This window comes from Melospiza georgiana, chromosome Z (assembly GCF_028018845.1).
Source record: "Melospiza georgiana isolate bMelGeo1 chromosome Z, bMelGeo1.pri, whole genome shotgun sequence".
Taxonomy (NCBI): domain Eukaryota; kingdom Metazoa; phylum Chordata; class Aves; order Passeriformes; family Passerellidae; genus Melospiza; species Melospiza georgiana.
This window is the reverse complement of record NC_080465.1, coordinates 45,629,944-45,654,638: the sequence shown is the minus strand read 5'-3', so window position 1 is coordinate 45,654,638 and position 24,695 is coordinate 45,629,944. Positions and strand designations below refer to the sequence as shown.

At 35.7% G+C, this 24,695-nt stretch overlaps 1 protein-coding gene across 2 annotated transcripts; it reads right to left on the bottom strand.

Moving 5' to 3' along the window:
- Window positions 1-499: 499 nt before the first annotated feature.
- Window positions 500-24,695, bottom strand: SGTB (small glutamine rich tetratricopeptide repeat co-chaperone beta). 2 transcript variants are annotated; one of them, XM_058043422.1, is made up of 11 exons: window positions 24,561-24,693; window positions 22,934-23,056; window positions 17,727-17,830; window positions 17,232-17,301; window positions 13,464-13,563; window positions 11,046-11,150; window positions 7,910-8,048; window positions 7,761-7,823; window positions 5,693-5,730; window positions 5,353-5,436; window positions 500-3,879 (listed from the first exon to the last, which is right to left on the bottom strand). In XM_058043422.1, exons 2-11 carry the CDS (start codon window positions 23,031-23,033, stop codon window positions 3,768-3,770), a joined length of 915 nt encoding a protein of 304 aa, XP_057899405.1. In that variant the 5' UTR covers window positions 23,034-23,056; window positions 24,561-24,693; the 3' UTR covers window positions 500-3,767. The 2 variants fall into 2 exon arrangements, with proteins under 2 accessions (XP_057899405.1, XP_057899404.1); XM_058043421.1 differs by lacking the exon at window positions 7,761-7,823 and having other exon boundaries at window positions 24,561-24,695.

Here is a 24,695-nt window from a genome sequence, read left to right as displayed (position 1 = left end):
TCTCTAAAGCATACACAGGAAGAAGTTTTGGGCCTGGTCAAGCACTATAATGTCCTTTCCCCTAACTTTGTTTTGACAAAAACTGGAAATATTTTTGACTGAAATATCTATGGTTATCCAGAGGTAGGCATTTAGTAGATAAAATGGTGACTGTCTTTCCTAGTTTAACACTAGGAGAACTAGTGTTAAAGACTCTAATCAGCAGCTTGTATTTCTCAGCTACCATGTTGGCACTTAGCAACTTTATAGGTAGTTTTGACACTATTTTACTTGAGGCTTCCCTTGTATAAAATCTTAAGAGTAGTATTCAGTGTTAAAATATTGGATAAATTGAGGACCAGCTTTCTATATTTAGGGACTAAGTCCATACAGGAAAGAATAAATTAGAAATGTATCTTGACTATGTGATAAAATCCAACCAACATGAACTGGTCTATAAAGAATGCAATTTACCTGTTACTTGAGATACATAAAAAATTAAAACAGAAAACCACAACTATACAGACAAAAAAGTATATAACTTTATTTATAATATATCTTTGAGTTAAACTACACAAATTGAAGGAGATGTAACCATATGGCAGTAAGAGGTAGGAGAGATACAGAAATAGTAGACAAGTTGCATTATGCCAGTATGACTTTCTGTTGCCATAAAACAATCTACTCAAAGTTACAGAGCTAGTTCTATCTCAGTATGCATGAGTGATTTTACTTTGCACTTATTACAAAACCAAGAGTGCAACTGAAACAATTTCTAAGCTGAATATTTCATTAAGTGTCATTATGATTATAGTTAGAATATACTCCCATGCAAGCAGGTTACAGGAGTTCACAACTGATTGCAAAATACTTTCTTCTCTAACAAATTATTGTACTTATGCACTGATGGAACAGTAATGATACAAAACCAATTAGGTGTAAATGCAGATTTGCTCACTTGAATGATAAACTGCAATTGATCTTAAAGCAATATTTACAGGGATTGTGGTTTATCACTTTATCTAGTAGGATGAAAAATTTTAGCGCAAGACACAGTGCAGTTACTACACAGGAAAAGCTTCCTTCCACACCCTGTGATTAAGACATGTTGCATGATTGAAACAGTCTAGGCAATTCAAAGAAAAGCAGACTTTAGCATAAATGATCTCTCTGTTCATGGTTTCAGTGGAAAAGCATGTAATGATAGCTCCTGTTACTGGTTTCACTGTTTTTTGTTCAGGCTATAAAGCCCTTTCTGTTAATACATAACAAACAGAGAGTGTTTACTAGTAAAGTATTGTGCCAGTCAGTTGTAGCACATTCCTGAAGGCTTAGCTAATGCTGTTAACATTTTAATATATACTCTGGTATTATCTGAAGTAAAACCTAAACACAACAATATTACAGCACGTGAAGCGAAAGTTACAACTCCATGAAGATGACTTCAAGAGTAGCTTTCTGGTAATTAACCAATGCTTCATTCCATTTAACCTTGGGGATTGTTCTCCCATAAATCCAGTTAGCTATGGAGCTTGTACTTAACAGTAAAAGTACACAATTTCTTCTGCCCTCTTTGGATCTTAACATACTTTGTAGTTCTTAAGGAACTCTCATGACATTCTTGACAGTATCTCAAAGCAGAAAAGTAAATGCATGAGGATTGCCCTTGCAAAGTGAGAATAATTTGAGTTTCTGCAGAGATATTGGCAGAGCTGCCCCCTCCACCATGGATTTTATATTCCCCCTATCAGAGTTAGTGAAACTCTTTGGGCAGTTGAAGATATGAAAGAGAATTAAAAGGAACTGTGAAGTTTAACATACTAGGTACAACGCTTCTCTCCTGACACAACACAGTATTCCAAGTAATACCTGTACACTTCTTGTAGCCCACCCAAAGCCTCCATAAAGCTTCCTTCTAAATGGTATTCCTGTCCTACTCAGTGTAATTAAACTTAAGTTTCCTTGAATGAATAATATCCAGGATCTGAGCTACCTCTGACAAAAGATCCCTTTAGGGATTCTCTTTCTTGTCATCAGATGTTGAGTCAGAAGGTGTTACTTGAAAATGTATTTAATGTAAAGCTTAAGGGTCTCTACAACCTGGAGAAAACAGTTACACCAACTTGAAGAGAGAATTTTCAAAAGCATTTTAATGCTGTATATAGGCAAGCTATTCAATAAAGTATGAAATGTCTTAAAATTGTTCATGTATTAAGCTTTACCCCTTTATTCAACAGATGGTAATATGGATATCCTAGATTTGTGTTTTCTTCAATTCCTTTAATTTCTCCTTGGATCAGCATTTTTCTCTCTGGTTTACTAGGGTAAGATTCATACCATAGATGTACAATGATAATTTGTTAGAATCAAGTTTATTACTTACCCCCAAATTTTGCATTTGCTTCTGCTGGAGGAGCTCTTTTATGAGCACAAGATCAATTGGATATAAAGTGTAAGGTTGAGGACTTTCTGTGTATTTCTCCGTTTGGGAATCTGTTGTTATTCCTCCAGACTAACTGGCCATGAGAGATCACTTTGCCTAAAAATTCAAAGCAGGCTCCTCAAATTAGTTTAGATATAGGAAGAGAAAGGCGTGTTGAGAAGGTCCCTGGGCTAAGAACAAGTGTACTTTGTGTCACAAAGCAGTGTGAACAGTAAACACAGTAAAAAAGTTAACATACTAGACATACAGAGGAGCAGCAGTCTTGCAAGAGTAATATTAACTGAGCAAGGAACAAATACTATAGAGTTGAAAAATCTTTAACTTGACTATATAATCATTTTAGATAGATATGTGTAATTAAAAAAAATCCCCAATTGTTTAAGCGAGTGATTTATCACACAAGAATAGAAAAAGAATCCTTCTAAGGCAGTTCTTTTTTAAAATTTTCAGTAATAGTTATTTGTACAGTCACAGGCTCAGTTTTAGCTTATTACAGTTAAGAATTTTAAGATTATATTAAATACTGCATACATACGGAATGTAATACAGCTTGCCATGCCTAGGAACATAGTGCCGTAATTGTGACCTCCAGGGCTACCATCATGATGAGGGTACATGGCAGTAGAAAACACTACAACTTTTCTTTCCTTTTCCAAGCAGTTTCATTTTGATTTCTGTGCATTATCCTGCCCAGAATTATTGTCTTCTCTTTCTCCACAAAGTGTGCTACTCCTTCATATGCAGTCACCTTCCTCTCTTCTGCCCAATGAAAAGTTGAAATGTATTTCCTGTTACTCATGAAACCCCCTCCACAGGATTAAGGAAACAGACTTCTCAAGCATGAATTTTAAGTACTCTCTATACCAACACTACTTAATGCTCATTATAAAATGGCACATCAGATGGGCCCATTGTATCAATATTTCAGTATTTCAATACTGTTTAAAGGAGTACAGCCATCGTGATTCTCAGCATATGACTAACACATCTTTTACACTATCATTTTAGAAGTAGTTATTAGGCAAGATCAGTGCCCTACAAAACTCCTCCCCACTCAGCAGCCCCGGAGGTCAGTCTGATGCACATACTGAAATGACTTTGACTTGGGGATTTTGATGAACCACCTATTCAGTGTATTGATTTTCAGAGGAGTAACTATACATAAACGCTATGTTCCAAGTTATGTGCAAGAGATCTGTTTACCAGATTTATTCTTGTTTGCAAACACACACAAAGAATTTTCTGTCTTCTATTCAAGCAGAAGAGTTACAATGGTGCTTTTGCTACTAACTATGGTATGCATTTTAGGGTTACACATCATTCCAATTCATATGACTTGCTGAAGTCAGGAATGTTCTTCAGTACTGCCACTCAAATATCGGCTCCGGATATGATTTCTCAGTTGCTCTATGAGCTCAGGATTCTGCTGCTGTATCTGCTGTGCAAACTGCTGCCCCCTGTGTTGAACAGTTTTAAGTGAGCTCAGCAAGTGAAAGCAGCATTCGTAAGAAAACAGGATATCACAATACAGCTGAAAGGTGCATTACATTAAAATTAAGATTAAAGATACTGCAAATACCTTAAACTGGAAATTAAGGTATTATGAATTTATCTGGTTGAAGTGTCTCCAAACAGGATCACTGTCATAGATTTATTTTCATTTTTTAGTACTATTATTTCTACTTGATAACATGGAGGAGAAAAGTATCACCTTACAAAATATATTGCCTTTTATGGTAAAATAACACATCTGCTACAGTGAATTACTACCTTCTTTTGACAGGATCCACTCTTAACTGTTTAAAGTAACTACTCTTAGAGTTGGCATGCAACATTATGTTAATGGTTCCAGAAATAGAGTATGCAGCTGCTGACTTGTACTTGTGAACACAATGTCATTAACTGAAAGCAAGCATACTATCAAATTTTTGTATCATTCATGACTGAAGTAATAACAGATCTATCTATAACAGTTGTAGCTTAAGAATTAAATTAATAGCAGAGACCAATTCCATGTATAAGAGAAGCATAACAATTGTTTACTAGTAAAAAAAAATAAGTAAAAAATATGATTTCACAAAAAGCCTAGCTTGTCATCTTTGTTACTTCTACATTTTGTGCAAGTAGCAAACTATCAAGACCCCTTAAAACTACAGTGCAGGTTGAAGGAAAGCAACGTTTTTATAGATGTCTGCAAAGCACACAGTTTTTATGAAAATAGCCCTAAATTTTTGCAGCAAGACATTTCTATGTGTGATGTAAATAATAAATTACTTTTGCCCTGAAGAGGTGAAACTTAAAAATAGTTTGGAATTGGCTAGAATGCTGGAATAAAGTAAAATTGTATGCCCTATTAGAGATCTTGGGATATAAGCAAATGGCATGTTTTTTTGCAGACCCTTCCAGATGGATATCATCATTATAGTATAAAAACCTTGTGTCCTGGGTTTTGTAAAGGTATTCTTCATTATCCTGAGTTCCCTGAAACATTCCTCATCTAAATGAAGGGATGCCAGAGCAGAAATTGGTTTGACTTGTGCTAAGTAAATCTGTAGCTTTCCTAAATAGTATCTGAGATATTACGTAGTTATTCACACAATTTGAAAGCACAAGTAGGAGTACTTAAAAGATTTAAAGGAATTTAGTAAGTGGCATTAGAAAATGCCACTTACTAAATGTGAGAGTATGAGAACGTATGAGAACCAGAAAGTGAAGCTGAGCACACAGCAATTCAGTGATTCCAGTTGATGGCAATGTATGGAGCAAACAAATGCAGTCCTGGAAAATAAGTCTTATAGTTCCGGGTTTTAATAACAAACAGTGGGAACAGACCACAGTATAATTCCCTTGACAGTGCTTCTTTTTAAACAGATGTTGCACAGTTACCCTGGTACAAATGTGATAGTTAAAACCATGCAGTTCTTACTTACGCATGGATCAGGCTGGACAAATCCGAAAGGCCACCAACCCCAGCAGCAGGGCCACCAATGGCATTTGACATCATCCCTGACATCCTGGAACAGTTAGCACAGTGTTTGCATTGGGGTGTGCAGGGACCTTTACTGTAAGCAATAAGCCCCACTCATTTTTTGAATTGCTAAGAGGAACTAAGTTGCAAGAAGAAGCTACGCTTCTACAGTAAGCAAAATAAAATTACATTTTCAATAATATATCTACATTTCAAAAATATAGCTGTAAGTACTATGCATCTTTTATTAATTCAAACGTCTTAACACATTTGTTTTAATGGTAACCCAATTTAATACTTACAGTTGTTGAATTTGAGGATTTTGCATTAAGCTTGCTGCCTAGAATAGACAACATACAGCTGAAATTATAAAACATTTACTACTTGGCTATCACTGAGAAAATCATGCAGAAGAAACCCACATGCTCTGTTCTATTACAAAATTAAGTTTACATGCAGAGCAAAAAGAATCACTACAGCAACATATTTCATGGATGAAGCTGAAACAATTTGTTATGTGTTAAAGAAAAAATAGTGGTTATAGATTCAGACATGAAAAATATGACAAGCCATTTAACATAAAAATCCCCGCCACAGAAAACTAAACAAACAAATGAAACATTGAAGAATTGCAAGGATAAATGTTTTCAACTGGACTTTTTGGACAAAAGTCTGCATTTTATTGCTTCTCAGCCTGGAAAAATTAATTTTGTAACTACTGTTAGTACCAGGCATTAACAGTTAAGATTATGGCCACAAAATATTTCAAACCAAATTGGAGTGTGGACTTACTTTGTAGTATGGTTTTGTGATAACATATATCTTCTCTGGTAACTGAGTATCTTCTTATTTTGTAGTAAGCATGAGGCTACTTAAATTTCTCATTCATTAGATACCTCTAAAATTATATTGCTATTACCATAGTGTAAGAGTGTCTGTGGACTGATACTATAGAAAAAAATGTGATTTTTCAATGTTAGTAATGTAATTCCTACAGAAATCAGTGTCTGTATGAATGCACCACCAGTAGACAAAACACAGTATGTGCTTTTAACTGTCCTATTATAGATATTACAAAAATCAGATATATCCAATATTCATTTTATTGATCAAGAGATCAACATATATAGATAACTCAAAAGTAAATAAACTTTTTTCTCTAGTTAATAGTTCGATATAAAATGGATAAAATGTCACATGCAGGTCTATTCTGTGCTCAATATAGGGTTAGTTTCTTCCATCAGTAATAACCCTTCTCTAGTTTAGAAGCCAAAAACTGAGGCTAATGTCAATTTTCTCAAGGTCAGACAGTGAGGCAATTTCTTCACCTTAACAAAAAAATTCCAAGTAACTACACCTTGGGAAAGTAACTCATTCATTCCTAAATAAATGCTCTGTGTCCTATCTAGTTCACCAGGCATCTTCTGGAAACAATGTAAAAGATCATTTCCCCAAAGCCAGCTCCATACATCATTGATTTCAAACAGACAGAGGTTGTTTAAATACATCATGTGGCTAGTGAAGTAGTACACATAGATGCAGTGCTATTTAATCATGAATGCCATCAGAAAACTTGCTCCCTCTTTCCTTGCCTACTGTCTCTATTATTTGGACCATGTTACCACACCAGATATGGATCTCTTTTGAATGCAGTGCACTTCCACACAAAAGCACTGGCTGAAATGTGGTGTTCCATTGAAGCTACCAGAGTGCTTGTAAAGTTTTAGTTGCTTTCTTAAAGGAAGTAAGTAAGTTTGGGGGTTGTTTTTGGGGGGATTTTTTAGTTTATTTTACTCAAAATTCCATTCTACAAAGTTAATTAATTCTGTTTTGTTAAGAAAGCCATATGGATAAAAAAGACAATGCTGAGGGAGAAGTACACAATTTGTTATTGTACTGAACATAAGAAGAATGCAATATATGCTATTTATATTCATTTTTTTAAGTCTTAAGGTTACTAGGGATAATTTGAAAGAGTAAGAACAGAAAGGTCACTTGAATAGTTCTCCCAAAAGAGAGTTACTTTAGTCCTTGTATCATTGTTAACTGTTCCGTGGAGAATTGAAGAAATTTTTATCATGTTGTTGACAAGAGCTTTCTGTCATAGCATACATAAAACCAGAATAGCTAACCTATATGTGTTTTTTTCTATAAGTAATAGAATCAACTGGAAATAAGACAAGGCTTTATTTGAGATACTTGCTTCACTTCTTGTTTTGTGTCTAAAATGGTGTAGAAAAGTTTAAATTCAGTGTAATAAAACCATTGTTATAATAATACTCATAAAAATTGCTTGTATTATTGAACAACAGTTGTTCTTAAAAGTTCAGTTTTTAAAACGGGATAATGCAAACCTTGAGATATACTCACCATGCTAATGAAGGCAGGATTGTTTATCAAACTTGCCATGTCAAAACTCAGTCCAGTTCCAGTCTACAAACAAATTGCAATTGAAGCTAAGTTTCCTACAAAATCCCAGTTTAAACTATTGCAAATAAATAGATACAGAGCAAACTTACAGGACTGGACACATCTCTTAGTTTCTGTTCTGCTATTTTCAAATTTGACTTGTAAGAGTCATTCTCTGGATCAAGATCCAGTGCTTTTTGATAACTGGTGACTGCTTCTTCATATTTATTCACAGAGGTCAGAGCCAACCTAATATGAAATAAAGAAATCCTGGTTAGAACATAAATGATCATCAAAAGCTAATGATATATTTTCTGTTCTAAATAAAATAGTATCTCAAGTGATTTTTAGCTTGACCATTTAATTAAAACAGGTACTACTGCTTAGTGTTAGCACATTTTTTTAGAGAAGGGGATCCCTCAAGAACACATTTTGCATTGTCTATTTCATATATATGCAAGTTACATTAAAAACTCTTTGGTATCATCAAGTGACTTAGTCACTTTAAAACCAGGAGCTGTATCTGGCATCTGTGCCTTTTTGCATAAGCTCCAAGTGTTTTTTCCAGTTCTTTTGACCTAAGAGATTATTTAGAAACTTACATGGGTAGGTAGGGCAAAGATACTCTTAATATGAGTTATGCAATGTTAAGAAACTAGACCTACAAATGCATTGTTTATTTTTATATATATTAAAACCCCATACTTTTAATATGATAATTACTGTATTAAATATTTGAATAGAGAAGATGTTTCATGATTATATTGTTGTCTTTATATGTTCATATAAAATGATTTTTATTATTAACATTTTCATTATTTTAAAATACTGGACCTACAAGTTTCAGCATTTTTGTCTCAGGATCAATGTAAAGGTTCTCCTTTTGGATCTTGTACTTCAACATCTTGACAAATGAGTTATACAGCATAGTAGTAATATATGTAAATTGCTGTAAGAAACCCTATTTAATGTTTTGAAAAAGACTGTGCTTCAGCAGCTAATGAGAGCACAGGATAGACTTACTACTTTTAAGCAGTATTTTACTTCAAATTTGGTTAGCCACTATGCTTAAAATATCATCTGCCTTTGAACTATTCCAGAAGTCCATCTGGCTGCAGTTTCAATTCTATCTGGCACTATATTTTCAATTTATACTGACCAAAAAACTAATCTGATCTTTTCCACATTTTGTAGAAGATTCGTGTAACCCACATTCAGATATTTAGTACTTCAGTTCACCTTCTGATGCTGAACTACACACCCTGGTTTGATAAGCCTGTGCTTATGTCCACTAACAGACCTTGGTCTTTCATCTCATGCAAACAAGTTCAGTGTTTTAGATACATCCGTCATTGTCATGGCTCTCAGTAAGAGTATAAAACTCTAGGAATTTCCCATATAGCTCCTGGAGGAATCCACACAGTATTAGTGTTGTCTCTCTTAACTCATTTTCCCCCATAAAACACAGTCTCTCCCTTTTGGCCCATTCACTTGCCAAAATAGTTTCTGCCCAGACAAGAAATGCAATCCATTATTTCTGTGATGCAATAGTGCTTCTTACAGAAAAAGTATTTAACAGAGAAAGTTTCTTGGAGCACAGTACAAGTCAGAACAGCAGACAATTTCTTTCCTCATGACTCCTACCCAGACAAGTGGTCTTTCAGGATCATGCTGGAAATACCACCTTTAACTGACATTCCCACTTTAAAATGTCTCCCGTCTCTGAATATTTGTGGCATTTCTGCATCCTTCTGTGACATACAAAGAATTTCTGTAAGATTCTGAGAAAAACTGGTATGTCTCCATAATGTCGTCAGAGAGCACATCTTTTTCATAAGGACTTTTTGTTGAGAAGGTGTTTTCTACTGGGGGCATGGGGGTGGGATTTTCACTTATTACTAAACAAGCACAGTTTCCTCAATCAGCCTATGCCAAATGTTTACTCATCTGCTGGGTTAAGCAATGGCTTGCAGCTCAAAATATGTCCTCTATTAAAACAACCAGACAATAAAATAAAGAGAGGCTTGATTGCCTGAGGATGGTCCCACTTTCAAAAGTGTATCAAAGAAACACTGGTCTTACACCCAAAACTCTAAAATAATCTCCAGTTAAATCAGCCTGTAGCATCTCTCCCTATCAGTGAAATCAAGGGAGCTTGGATGGTGCTATATGAAGAAACAATCTAAGGAGATTTAAATGAAACAAAACCAATTCAACAACCAATTCAACCTAAAATTTTGAAATCAATTCATCATTTCAAAAGCTCCTTAGTCTAGGTTCATATTAGTAAATCACCTGTATTATGGAAAGTTTTTTAGTGATACAATTCCACCATATTTTATCTTAAAATAAATGTCCCCTGCATGGTTTTGTCCCAAGCCAACAAGAATTATCATAGACAATTTCAGGGCATGGTTCAGAATTTAATACAGACCAATGCAGTTTAGCAGTAGGTTGTTTGAATGCAGTTTGGCCACTCCATACTGCAAAGTAAATTTTATTAACATGGACATAAGCCATTTTGGGCCAACTGACTCAACAAACAATCCCAAGCATTTTTTAATTTACTGGTATAAATATAACCTCAAAAGACATAATGCAGCATTAAGTCCACTATTACAATGTGCTTGATTATTGAAAATGCAAAGCTAGACATCTTGGAAGAATGGCTTTTCACTCAAACCAACAGCCTGTTAGAGCATTCCTGACATTGTTTTCAGTTAACACTGAAATCCACCCTCAAGAGGCTATACAGTTAATCTCTCAGACATTGCTGAGAAAATCTGCCAAAGAGACACAGCTTATTCTTGCTAAAATATCTGCTTCCAAAGAACTATTGAAAGAAAAATTGAGGCTTTATTCCTGCTAGTGTGAAGCCCCAATGCTGTTCTCTAACAGCATCATTAACAGATTCAGTGTACCAACAGCAGAAATTTGATTCCTTTTAACTAGTTAGGAGGTAGGAAAAAACTATCATTACTTCCTAAACTAAATCCAGCAAGTTGAGAAATTTAAAGATAAAAACTGCAAACTGATGAAATCTGATGAAAATGCTGGTATCAACCACATAGAAAAAGAGCTGACAGTCTGATAGGGTCACCTTCAGAAAATTGTTATACTTACACAACAACAACGTTCTGTAAGTGAATTACAGTGAATTCTGTAAGTGTCTCCACATATTTCAGAAAATCTATGGTAATGTACACATGGGTCTTCAGTGTTTACCTCAGACTTCTATTAGCTTACCCCATTCTTCCATATGCTTTGCTGTACTTTGGATCTATTGCTATGGCACTCTCACAGTCCTTTATTGCTTCCCTGAAGTTGTTGAGCTTACTTTGAGCAGCAGCCCTAAGAGAAAGATGGTAAGGAAATGAAGCTTTGTCAAAAAAAACCAACCAATTAAAAACACACAAAAAACCAAAACCAAACCAAACCAAAGAAACCCAAAACAAAACAACCAAAGCCCAAGCCTAGATATTCAACATTTCTGACTTATTTTATCTTACTGACTTTTCATTCACTATTTTGGCTATGCTTAACTTTCTTTAATGAAATAGGACAAGCAAATGTTATGAGTTAAGTATGTGCCTAAGTGCATTGCTAGACTATGGTTTTGGAGAACATGTACTCACCTCTGAGGACACAAAGGACAAACAATTCTAAGGAACTGTCTAAGATCTAGTATATGACTACGCACAGAATAAATCATAAAACCTATTATAATAAGTGAAACTGTCAAGTAGTAGTTTATATAAGATCACTGTTAAGGAGAAATACTTTATGTAATGGGTGTTTTCCAGAAGTATAGTTTTACAGCCATTCAAAGGAATACTGTGATTTTTCCCTGCTCAGGATTTTATAATTCATCTCAATAACCTCTGCTTTACTAAATTACAGTTACATCTCTATATTGGAGAAATACTAAATGTTGCAGATACAATAAGATTAAAGACTTGACCAAATTAAAAAGGACACATTAAATGAAATGAATGTGACACAATTAAAATGAAACACACTAATAAGCAAAACTTCCCCAGTTTGAAAGGTTACAAACCACTCTCATTTATTTTTCCTCGGTTAAAAAATTAGAGTAAAAATTAATATATTTTCATTGCATAAAGAATATCTCTTTGTTATTAAGAATCCTTTGTCCTGTGACTAGCTCCAAATTGCTTGGGGTTTTCTGATTTTGATTAAAATGTCTTCTGAATGGGACTACTTATCTGTTTTGGGCTGTTAAGCAGTAGTGCAACTCCGCAGATGCCAGTGAAGATTTATATATAAAAGCTGGGGGCAATGCTTGTTCTCACATATGTTTGAACAGAAAACATTTTCCCATGTTCACAAGATTTACACGGCCAGTTAAAATTTTGAGGGCATATCAGTCCACTCTTTTTTGCACTGCTACGGATAAAAAGCAATCCCACTGAATGCAGCATGTCCCCATGACTCCCTAACAAGCTTAAGATAAGAATAAGGTATATACTCATTGAAATATTCTTATCATCCACAAAGCTCCAAACAACTCCTGTTTTCTTTTAAGTCATTACATACAATACTGTACTGACTGACAGTGAGATTCATTTTGGTTCTCACAAATGTGGTATGTGATGATGCAACACAAAAATTATTTCTGCTTTTGCTAATTAAAACTTTGACATTTAAGCCTGTACTGAGGAAACTTACAGTGATTTCAGGAAGCTTTTGAATCTGGTCTGATATTTCAATTTTGTACATAAAGTGACTCGTGATCAGTTTTCACAAGGAATATAGATTATTTACACTTTTGAACTGCCATCCTAAATATGTAAAATGTTAGCAAACTGCATAATTTCCTTTCTCTTCAAACTTGCCTTTAAACACTGAATCTCTCATTTCTATTTTTCACAAACTAAACTCTGGAGCAATGGATGCAGAGCTTCAAAAATAGCACAATCCAGTGGGTACAGTGCCATAAGGCCAGATTTATAGCTCTTCAGTTAATATATCCTATATCCTTAAATTAATAAAGGAGGCACTCTAGAGGTGGGCTCATTCCAGTAGGCCCCAAAGTCGGGGCTGCCTTTGCTCTTTGGCTGCTCTTCCAAGCAGTGTTCCACAAGAGCAGACAGCTGTGACTAGGTTACCATGCCCTTCCAAGCTTACCTGCTGCCAAATCACTGTCTTCTTCATTCATGACGGTAAAGAACAGATTAGATAACAAAACTGTAACAGCAGCATTGTTATTTTTCAACAGGTCACACATGAAAATACTATTTGCAAAATGCTTGAAATCTCCAAAATGGTATTCCTGCATTGATGATTTTTTTTTTTGCCAGTGGTAGTTAGTATTCAAGGAGACAGAGAGAGCAGCTGAGTCACTAGAACACTAGAGAAAAAGGCTTTTACTACTCTCAGCAGGCTAGAAATCACAGTCTACGTTATGATTTAACGTAGACAACCTGACACACACAATACCTTATCTGAAGAGTTGTAAGTAATTTTAAAGTCCATTTTAACTGATACAGACATGCTGAATGAGCCCATTTTTACCCTAATTTTACAAATCCAGCAATAAATTTCTAAATAGGGGTTTCTAGCTTTTGACCTCCTTCACAACTTATTTTTACAGTACTGTTAACAAAGTCCAGGAATGAAAGGTGTGTATCATATTGGGTTTACCTGTTGCAGTAATAGACTGCATTGTTTGGATCCAGTTCTATAGCCCTAGTGTAACAATCCACTGCAGCACCATAATTTTCTTCCTTCATATGATTATTACCTGAAATGGATTATAAAATTTGTTAAGTAATTAGATGAGACAGTATGTAGTTAGAGGAGACAGCTGTGTATGAAAGAAACAGAGCAGCTACCTTTTAGCATCTACAGAAGTGAGTTATGACTGCACTTCTTTGAGATACATACTTTTTAACAGAAAAGTCACAGAATACTGCAAATAAAAATATCTACTATGTCTGTGAAGTTTACTGTGTACACTGCAGTACAACACGGAAACCTTCCTCTTTTCATTTTGGTATTTCAGACTTTCCAGCTAGTTTCTGCTGTTAAGGAAAGATCACTTCACTGAGAAGTGTAATTATAATTGCAGTTCCTCTCTAGTAAACTATCTTTGCAAGCCCAATATGCTATGTTAATTTTTTAATCTCATTTTCTTATATGTCCCAACAACTTAGTAGTAACTAAGTAACACAATCCAAAAAAATCAAACTGAAGTAAAACTAAGTACATAAGCCCCATTTTTGTGACACTAAATAATTAACTCATTAAGATAATAAAAAGTATGTATAGTGTAAGCAATCCAAAAGGATTCAGAAGTAAAATTTCTCACCAAGGGAGCTTAGAACTTCTACTTTGTAGCACAGTTTCACATTTCATGTATTTTAAGTTCAGTGGAAAAAAAACCCAGAAACATTTATGTAACTTCTTTATGGACAGAAAATTCTGGACTAAGGTCTTTCAAAGCAAAAGACACCTTAAACATTCTTTTGTCCCCAACACAAGGCAATCCTGGTAGTTTTCCTCTTTCCTGATGACACAGTAGTAAAAAACCCTAGTTCAGTGCCCAAAGTTGTCTGTGGTTCTGTTAGCAATTTTTGGCCAGCTAGATCCTACAGGAGCCTTGATTTCCTAGAAATGTCAAGAAATGGTCAGGAAAAATATAGACTTCCACTGAGTTCTTGTATTTCAGCCAAATATTTAAACCTTCTCCTAAAATAAACAAGTCAAGGGATAGGTCAATAAGTTACTACTGATGTAGGTAACTGCGTAAGCAAAGGCTAGAAAAGTTCAGTCAGTGCAACAGTTTATCTCTGAGAGAAAGCAAGACCGGAGCAAGTCCTCAGTGCTTGCACTAACTGAAGCAACTGTACTTGCATTTATTCATGAACACAAAGAGCTCTGTGAACAAAACCAGATTTAAGAAACAAAGTATCATCAAAGTAGTACAAAATCCCATCCTCTAATATTGCTATATTAGACTGTAATTATAGGAAGCGGTCTCTTCCATGAGAACTCAAACAAACTGTACTTGCATGTATACCTTCAAAATCCATGCAGAATGTAACAACATCTTTCTTGTTTCTAGAGGCCCACTGTTTATGCAGTGTTCCTTTGTTCAAAGGTAGAGATCTGTACACTAAATTATGTTGTCAGACAAAAAAGTGTTGCAAGTCAGCTGCACTCAGCAAGATTGCAGCAGTTAGTGTTCCTTTAAAACAAAAATGCCATAAATGTCTATTAACATTAGAATTTCCAATACTGGTCTGAATATGACCCAGTGTACAAGGCTAAGTTGGAGATAGTATCAGTGCATACGCTTCTTGTTATCTCTCTCTCCAGCTGCAACCTTGCTACAGGAAAACAGAAAAAATAGCTAGATCTACTAATTCTGCTGAGATAAGGAAAAGCAACTATATTATTCTATTTTAATGTTATACAAAATCCTTAGGACAAAAAAATTACACAAACGGTTATACTTCTGAGTGTGTATCCTCTATAGTGTAAATACTACCTATTGTTATAATTATGCTGTGGTAATAAAACACAGATCTTCTTACAATCAAGCCTCCATTACACTATACAAACCTTCACATAATCTGTGCTCTTACACATCTTACACTAAGCTGAAGTGTCAAATGATATACAAGGTTAGGCATCTAAATTCAAGTATTGAGTAGTCTGGAGTGTGTATTACTTCCTGGTTACCAAGAAAGAAAATTTAGCTCCCTGATTTTGTTTTGCCATTCATTAGTAAAAATCTCCAAAGATTAGGGCTGGTTTGAAACTAGAGGAGCAGGCTGGTGGCCACAAAGGTTGAGGCAAGTTGTTCGTTCCATTGTTGAGGGTATACAGATAGAAATGAGAAAAAAAATCACAGTTATAGAATTATAATATTATATAAGATACACATCAAGTAGAGTTGTCCAGGTTATATAATTTATTTCCTAACTCAGGCTAGAAAATACTCATAACTGAAAAGCACGATAGTGGTGATAGATAATATGTGTGTGAATATGCGTAGGATCAAAACAACAGAGAAAGCAGGACACAAAGTTTTAATTTTATTATGGGAAATTACCAGAGGCATTTCAAGCAGTTCGGAACTGCTTACTAATGCCCCTGACAGATGACACTGTAATCGGTCCTTTGTTACCAAGTTTAGGCCCTTCTAGTTTTTTTCAGCAGAGCTGTGGTATTACTTTGGTAAAACCACACAAACACTAACACATAGTACACACTAATTTCATTTCCTCAGTCTATTTCACAGATCCTTGTGGACTGAAAGATAGCAAGACTGAAATCACAGATTTAAAAGAGCTGCAACACCCACACCTGAAAAGTGCTGACTATTCCTACGGTTCAATAACCTTACTGAAACCAAGAGGTAGTCTTCACTTTCCATGAATTGGTAGTAACAGCAAAACAAAAAGCCAGCACACACAGCAGGTAGGTTACAACTAACTAACACATTTTCACTTGTGACCTAACCGTGTTTTGAGCTCTCATTCTCAGAATTAAAAAGCTAATGAGCAACTCCAACAGTTAGGAAAATTATTTCAGAGGCAGTAGTGAACTGCATTTATGATTACATATGGCTGGTTTTAAGGTAAGAGAGACATGGAATTCATTTGGAAAAACAATAGGACTTCTTCCACATTATTACAGAAATTTTGAGAGGATTATATCTGCCTTGCAATTAGAAGTTTACTTGTTTTTCCTATAAAACTCAGCTACCTGAAAATCTAACAGGTCATAAAAATGTGATTCATAAAGCAATCAATCCATAATAATTCATAACTGTTACCCGTGCTACATGCTTTTTATAATTTCTCTCCCCTTCTTTCTGAGGGGAAATAATATGGATTCCTTCTTGGGCAGCATTAGTGACTTCTGTGGTACAGCTGCTTTTCCTCACAGAACAGCAATAAGAGCTGCCAGAAGGAAAATAAACAACTGGCTTGTCTGCAATTTTTATAAAGCACACATAATTTCACATATGTGAAATATTAACCCTAGCAAGTCGACAAGAACTTTTCCATTGGCTTCTGTTGGGTCAGTTTTTAACCAATGTTCGACATCACATACCTATTTCAATAAGAGTAGAAACTTGTATTACAATGCACAAACAGCCAAACAATAGCTGTTCATTCTTTAAAGTTTCTGCTACCTAGGAGTATTTCCAACTTTACATGTTCTCCCACAGATTTTAAGCAACCTGTAGAGCCAGGAAGAGAATAAACATTATTTCCTTTGCTCCCAGATGGAACAAATTACCTAGCCCTCTTAGGGCATAGCAGTCACCAGAGAATCTATAAGCTGAAGTTTTTTTTGTGGGGTGTGTGGTACCTAGCTGCTATACTATCACTACCCACAATAATGCAAAAACATAATAAGAGCATAAGTAAATTTATTTCTGTTTTTATTACAAACCTTCATCCTTCAGTTGGTCAGCCTTTACAACACCTTCTGGTAAAGAACGTGAGAGAGGCAGCATGTCATTCTGTATGGGAAAAAACCAAGATTTTTTCCTTTAATATATAAGCCCTGATTTTATCAAAAAACTTTCAGAAAGAAGTGAGAAACATCTGCAAACTATGAATAACCTTAGGCACATCAGGCATTTATCTCTGGGAATTGCAAAATGCTTAAATGAAGAATAAAAAACTTCAAGTGAGAATGAGGCATCCACTCTTTAGTGATTCTCTAAATGGAATTTTCCATGTCTAGCTGAAATTAATTCCTCCCACTGCCCCCAAAGATTCACATTATCCTAGCTTTTATGGAAATGTAGGTTTTTTCATATTTTCCTTAAATTTTCACATCATTTTGACCTATACAGAACTTTAATATTGTTGTATTCATATACAATATGAAACCTTAGTGCATACTAGAAGAGTAACTCTAGAATCTAAATTAAATTCTTACCTTTTGAATAGAATTTGTGAACATTTCTATCAAATGCTGTGAGGATGCAAGATGAGTATCTTCCAGGCTAATCTTAAACACAGTCTCCAGACACTGAATTGCAACTTACAGGAAAAAAAATTAATAACATAGGTCACCAGTTTCTCAATATAAGCATAATTTCACTAATTTATTTATAAAGTTGTGACTCACTTCCTTATTCAGCTAGTAAAAGCAGCTCCTTGGAACATAAAAAAAAATAAAGAGAGGCCATCTGATACCCACAGAATGAAAAAGATCTAAGATATACACAATCTACACATAGTTTGGCCGTTATATTTAAACCAATTTAAAATTTTATTTTAATTCTTTCACTCTTTTAAAGTTTTGGGGGTTTTTTTGGCCAGCTAGATCCTACAGAATATATATATGTAAAATATAATGATTTAAGAAGAGCACCACAACTCATAACACGACTAGAAATGTCCATGTGTCACACACCCCACCTCAAAGCACACAACTAGCATATATTTGTGTGCCATGACAGCTAGAAGAAAATGGTACATCTTTACTGTACAGAATAAAGGCAAAATACTTATTAGTCTTATCTTTTTTTGGAAAAAAAGTATATTTATTTGAAGATACTTTATTAATCAAATGCTGCATTGATCACAAAACTTGGTCCTGTAAAAAAAATATCTGCAATATCCTTTCACATGTTCTGTGTGTAAGGATTAGCCTGCAATAATATAAATACACTCACCTAAAAATGAAAACTTAAAAATGTAGAACCATATCCTTAGCTGAAGTTTTAAATATGCTCATAGTTTTAGACAAAAGAAGATTAGTGGCAATTACTATACACAATTCTGTCTATATACATATATATATATATATATATATATGTGTGTGTGTGCTTACACACAGTTAAACTATTGCAAATGATGTAATTATTTTCCTTATAATCTTAAGAACCTAGTTTTTATTAAGAACAATGTTTTTATTAACATACATTGTCTAAATGTTTTAGACTGAAAACTGAGGAGGAACAAAGAAGGGTCTTTGTAAAGCCTAGCTTCAACAGAAAAATGGGTGGTTTTGTACATATTAGGGATAATCACGAGTATCTGAATTCAAATTAAATATCAGTAAAAGCAGATTCTTAGTGTTTAAACTTACCCGCAATCCAATGTTAACATAATAAATATAATTTGAATTATGTTTTGCATTATGATGAAACTGAACCCTGATCCAAAATTAGAAAAGTAAAATTACTGAACATTAAAAACTATAAGGCAAATTTTTATCTTATTCATCAAAGCCAGCAGGAAGGGGTCGGAGGAGAGGGGGAAGAGATTTATAAAACAGGCAGTAAAACCTGGAAGATGTAATTTTTCTAGAAAATTATACAATAGAAATTTCTTACAAATAGTATGGCATGACACAAAGTTAAAGTTGATAGCATGTAACAATTGAATACACTGCTAAATATGCATTATACAAATTGGTCCTATAATCTATAAATCAAGTCACCAGGTTCTAAATCACCCAATAAGAGCACTAAGGGATTCAGGTTAAGCTCATTTGTCTCATGCTAAGTGAAAAACTTAATTCTTGTAAAGATTATGAATTTTGAAATATATATAAGCCTTTAATAGTACTTTATTACCAGGCTGATTATAAAATCAGTGAAACACATATAATTTTTCCTTATATGGCTTAATAGGAAGCCACTTGCAATAGTGTCTTACTAATTTTCCCTGCCAGTTTTTTTTACTGAAATCACTCCCTTGTTTTAATGCCTCTCCTCATTTGTAATTTTGCATAAATTTAAAATACAACCCAATCCCTTATCTTCCTTAAAGCATTAAATCTATGACACCAAATCTCTATGATATAGAAGAGTTTCACAAAATGCAGCAGTGCACATTATGTGTAAACAGAATTATTCTCACTAAAGTATTATTACTACTCAGCATTTTCATCAAATAATTAGTTGGTGCTGTAAATTCCCATATTTCTCCTTCAAGTGGAAAATGGAATTTATAATCCTTCTATCTATCACTTATAGTACATGTGATATATATAGATATAATAAAATTAGGACCTCTTCCAGGATGAATCAATAGGTTAGAATAACCACTAGCTAAATGCAAGCCAACAACAGAAACCCACATAGAAAGAAACATTGCTAAACAAAAACATTTTCAAATCAGAAAATAAAATAGGTTGTGACAATGTCTGTAACCACCCTGTTTCAACACTATACAAAAACACAACTCCAGTAAAGTCAAAGGAGTGGAAACTTGGTTTTTGCCTGAAAAGTTTTTCAGGAGGCCAGACTGCCAGCACCTTGATATCCCATTTATCCAAGTAAGACACTGTCAAATTCCGCAAGCTCAATAATTTCAGGGAAGGACTTGATGCACCACATGAGCTATTCACCTGAGATTTTTCCTATGTCTGATATCAAAGGCCAAACTTATCTGTTCTCCCAGTTAGCTCTACCATCAATCCACCTAGGTGGCTGAAGCTTGAAGCAGCCACCTGGCAAACCACTTCCCTGCTGAAGAGCTGGGGCTCACACAAACACCCACTATCTGACAATACCAGCACCGGGCTACGCTGGAACCCAGTGCCACAGAGCTCCAGGACTTCTGCTGTCCAAACACAAGTCTGCATCGCCAAGCCACGCAAAGGCCAAGACAGCCTGCATCACAGCCAACTTGCAGGCTGAATAATGAGCATTAATTGGGCTGCTAAGGCCCCCTTAGTACTTGCTGTCATCTTGCTTCATCTTACACATAGCCTTACCCGTGTCAAGCATTATATGCATCCACTGCCTTCCTGTTTTGGAAACACTACCCTACAGAAAATAGTTGTGGTATATCAATCACAGAAGTAAGAAGAAAATCACAGCCTTGGGTATTTTGTAGAGAATTTTGCTTTAATTGAACAGAAATAGGTAATACAGAAAAGAAGAAAGGGAGAACGAGATAAAAACCCCCAGGCAGTAAAGAGGAAAGAGAAATAGCTGCAATTTAAACAGAGTCTAAAATATAACTTGGAAGAAGGGAAGTTTCTAGTTCATACAAAAGAGTTGAGCACTAAGCACGGGGGATCTGTATCACTGCTCTAGATGCTAGGGGAATATATTTCTCTGGTCTACCTTCCAGTAACTCTGCTTTCTCAAAATAAGGCATTTTTACTCATCAAGCAAGTACAAAATTACTAAAGGAAATTCACACTCTCGTTGACATGTCTGTAGAATTCAAACATGCAATATGCAGGTTATCACTGAGTATGAATACATCCTAAACTTGTATTTTATAAAGGCTCAGGGTTTTTTTGTGATGTTCTCTTTTTTTGTTGTTGTTGTTTTATGGAAAGTGGGAGCTGTTTGAATTACTTCTTGGCACAGTCACTTAATCATAGTGTTTTGTCTTTTCACAGACACCAAGTAGGTACATAAGGTACCAACAAAAATTATCAGTCAATTCTTTTCATCCCTTATGTCTCCACATAACATTAAATGCTTCAGTGAGTAAGACTTGGCTATTGCTACTGTACATGCACTAAAGATATTTTGCACAACTAAAATGAGTCTATTTTTCAAAATGCCTGCCTCTTATCCTCTAACACATAGCATATGGTACCATGCTTGTGGCAGAGCACAAATCTAAAAATAGGATTTCACATCTATATTAAAATGGTAACTTTTGCCTTGGCTTTTAAGCACAACTGAGGTTTTGTAATATCTTTTATTTAGAAAAGTGAATCTTAAAATTGATTCTTTCATAAACACATTGGCTAAGGCTGCTATAAGACATGTTATCAGGTAAATTTTCAACCATAACCCAATTTTTACCAGTTTCATTATAAAAGCAAAAGTATATCTCCTCATTTCTATTATATATGACTTCCAGAAACATTTTTTTCTTTTATCAAATGAACATGATCATTATCTGACACAGGTCAAATTTTTTGATGGCTTCTGCTTTTCAAATGTACAAAATGCTCCAGATTCTGATATAACCAAATCTTTTGGCTTTTATTCCTTTGGGACTATCCTTTGAATACAATGACACAAAGCTTTCTTTCTTGTTTACTTTGGTGAACAACTACACTGGACAACCAATGGATAATAGAAAGAAGCACACTCCAGGTTTATCTTTTCATTTACACCTCTGAGAAGCAGGATTTGCTTTGCATCTCAGCAAAGTCTCTCCATGCCTAGGATTTCACAGAAATCAATGATCAACTGCACTGCTGTTCGTAGACTTCTCTCTCCAAATTCCTCCTCTAGCTGACAGACACAACCAAAACTTCTTGAAACAGTAGAGAGATCTTTTTAAAAGATGCTATGAAAAACTTACTGCAGTATTAAGACTTAAATCTTCTCTCAATTCCATATTCTGATAGCACCTGACAAGATGTCTCCAGTAATTAGGGAAAAGGAGTAAGAGCAGTGTGAAGGAAAACATCAAATACTATAAGGTTACAAAGACCTAATGAGCATCTGTCAATATGGAAATAAAGAGAGAATATGTCTACAGATAAATGAACTTGGGGGTAGAGTAGAAGCTACATCATACTGAAAATATCCACTACCACATACTCTTTGGAGCCAGTACTCAAGTGAAAAAGAAAAGCAGAGCATTTATCTTATTTTCTTAGGATGTCTTTTTCCTCACAAATAACATAGAATCCTTGAAAGTAGGAAACAGTTCTTCTCATAAACCAAAACCAATATAGTAATTGTTTTACTTCCTCTGCAACCAGCAGAGCTACTAACAGAAATGAAATGAAGAAAGAAAGCAAACATAAAAGAGAGAAAGAAGCAGCAGAAATTTGTGGTACACATACACAAGTCATTAGCATAGTCTGCATTATAGCACTGCTTAACCTAGAATCATAGAATTATTCAGATTAGGAAAGACCTCTGCAACTGTAAAGTACCTGTTGCCCAAATTAAGGCACTACACATTTGTAGCTTTATAATACTTTATAAATGAGAGATGTCTTACAATTAATAATCTCAGAAACATTAGGATCACAATCTTATTTGCATATAATATTTGGTTTTTATACATACAAAACAATTTTTTTTTGTTATTATACATAAAGGAATTTAACATCTGTGTAGGCATTATATACATACACACATATATAAATAAAAACACACATATATAAATAAAAAAACAAATGAAAGTACATTTGTTGCTTACCTTCCAAGCTTTCTTGTTCATCTGGAGTGAAAGTATCCATCTGACTCTGTTCTCTCAAGAAATGGATGACTGCATAAACCAAGCGCTTGACTGATGACATGTTGGAATTGCTTTCTGTTATGTCTTAAAAACAACAGAATCTCTTATTTTAGAAAATTAATCCCTACCTCCTAGTAACCTCAGTAAGAAGTACACACAATACATAAAACCTAATCCTTCACCAGAAAGCCCAATAACACAACGTGTTGAAAAAAGTGGTGAATTTGCATGGATTAGGAAAAACTGCTACAATCATGTAGTCTAGCTATCAGCAGAACAGCACATATTTCCTCCAGTTCATTCCTGGAAGAAAAGTTCACCAAGGCTAAAATAACTTAGCAACTTATTTATTCATTTATAGGTTTCTTTTAATGGTTTGCACTGTATTTACATATATACTTGCAAGTAGGACCACATGCTAAAGTCAAAACCAATAAAAAGTCACCGTGATAAATGTAATGACATAAAGAAACACACTCCAGTAGAAGTTGTTTTATGATATGACTTGGTGTTACCCTTTGATAAAAGATGTTCTGCAGTGTGACATGCACAGTGTTATCCTTCAATGTAAGATGTTCTATGGTGTGACAGTGTTATAACAGTGTTATCCTTTCATAAAAAGTGTTCTCTGGTGTGATGTGCTATTATCCTTTAATAAAAGGTGTTCTATGATGTGACATGGTGCTATCCTTTCATAAAAGGTGTTCTCCGGTGTGACACACTATTATCCTTTAATAAAAGGTGTTCTATGGTGTGGCATGGTATTATCCTTTCATAAAAGGTGTTCTATGGTGTGACACGCTATTATTCTTTCATAAAAGGTGTTCTCTGGTGTGACATGGTGTTATCCTTTCATAAAAGGTGTTCTCTGGTGTGACATGGTGCTCTGAGCAGTTTATTGTCACTTTGGACAAAGAAATGGAACACGGTGACCTCAGTGCATACTTGTGATTAGTGACACTACTGGCTCAGTCTGATTTCCATTCAGCATCATTTGGGAGTTATATAACTAGGAGGACAATTTTTAGTCACAACTTTTCAAGTTATTTTTCCTTAAACCATTTTGATTTAAAAGGACACAATCTTATCCAGTTGTCCAAGCAAAGCGGGTTTAAAATACAGCATTAAAAGAATGGCAAGATCAGCACCTGCTCTTCCTACCTTATTTTTTCTACAGCCCGCGACCAAATCGGTGTGCGGTCAAACCCACACCAGGCAAATCCCGTCGTGGAGACGGGGGAAGCCGGGAAGACCACCGGCCGGGAATGCACACACGGGAGCGCTGGGGTCCGCTATCCGCCCCCATGAGGGACAGCGCAGGACCCACGGGCCGGGCCGCGCTCCCTCCCCACGGCCACCTCTCGGTCCCTCCCAGGCTCGGGTCCGCTCTCTCGGGCCCCAAGGACAACTCTGCACCCCCCGCGGCGCGGGCCCCTCCCGACACCGCACGGACCGCGGCCGCACCGCCCGGGGCCCGACCCGCCCCACCGGCCCCGAGCTCCACGGACCGGGGGCTGCGCGGAACCGGCGCCCAGCCTTCCCACCCCCGAGGAGCTGCGCTCGCCGAAGGGACGGGCATCGCCCTTACCGTGCGAGATGAGGCGAGTCCGCGCTGCCTCCGGCTGCGAGACACCAGGGACGCGGGGGCGTGAGGAGGCGGCGGAAGCGGATGCGCAGGACCGCGGCGGAGCGGCGCTGAGCACTGCGCCCGCGGGCGGCGGGA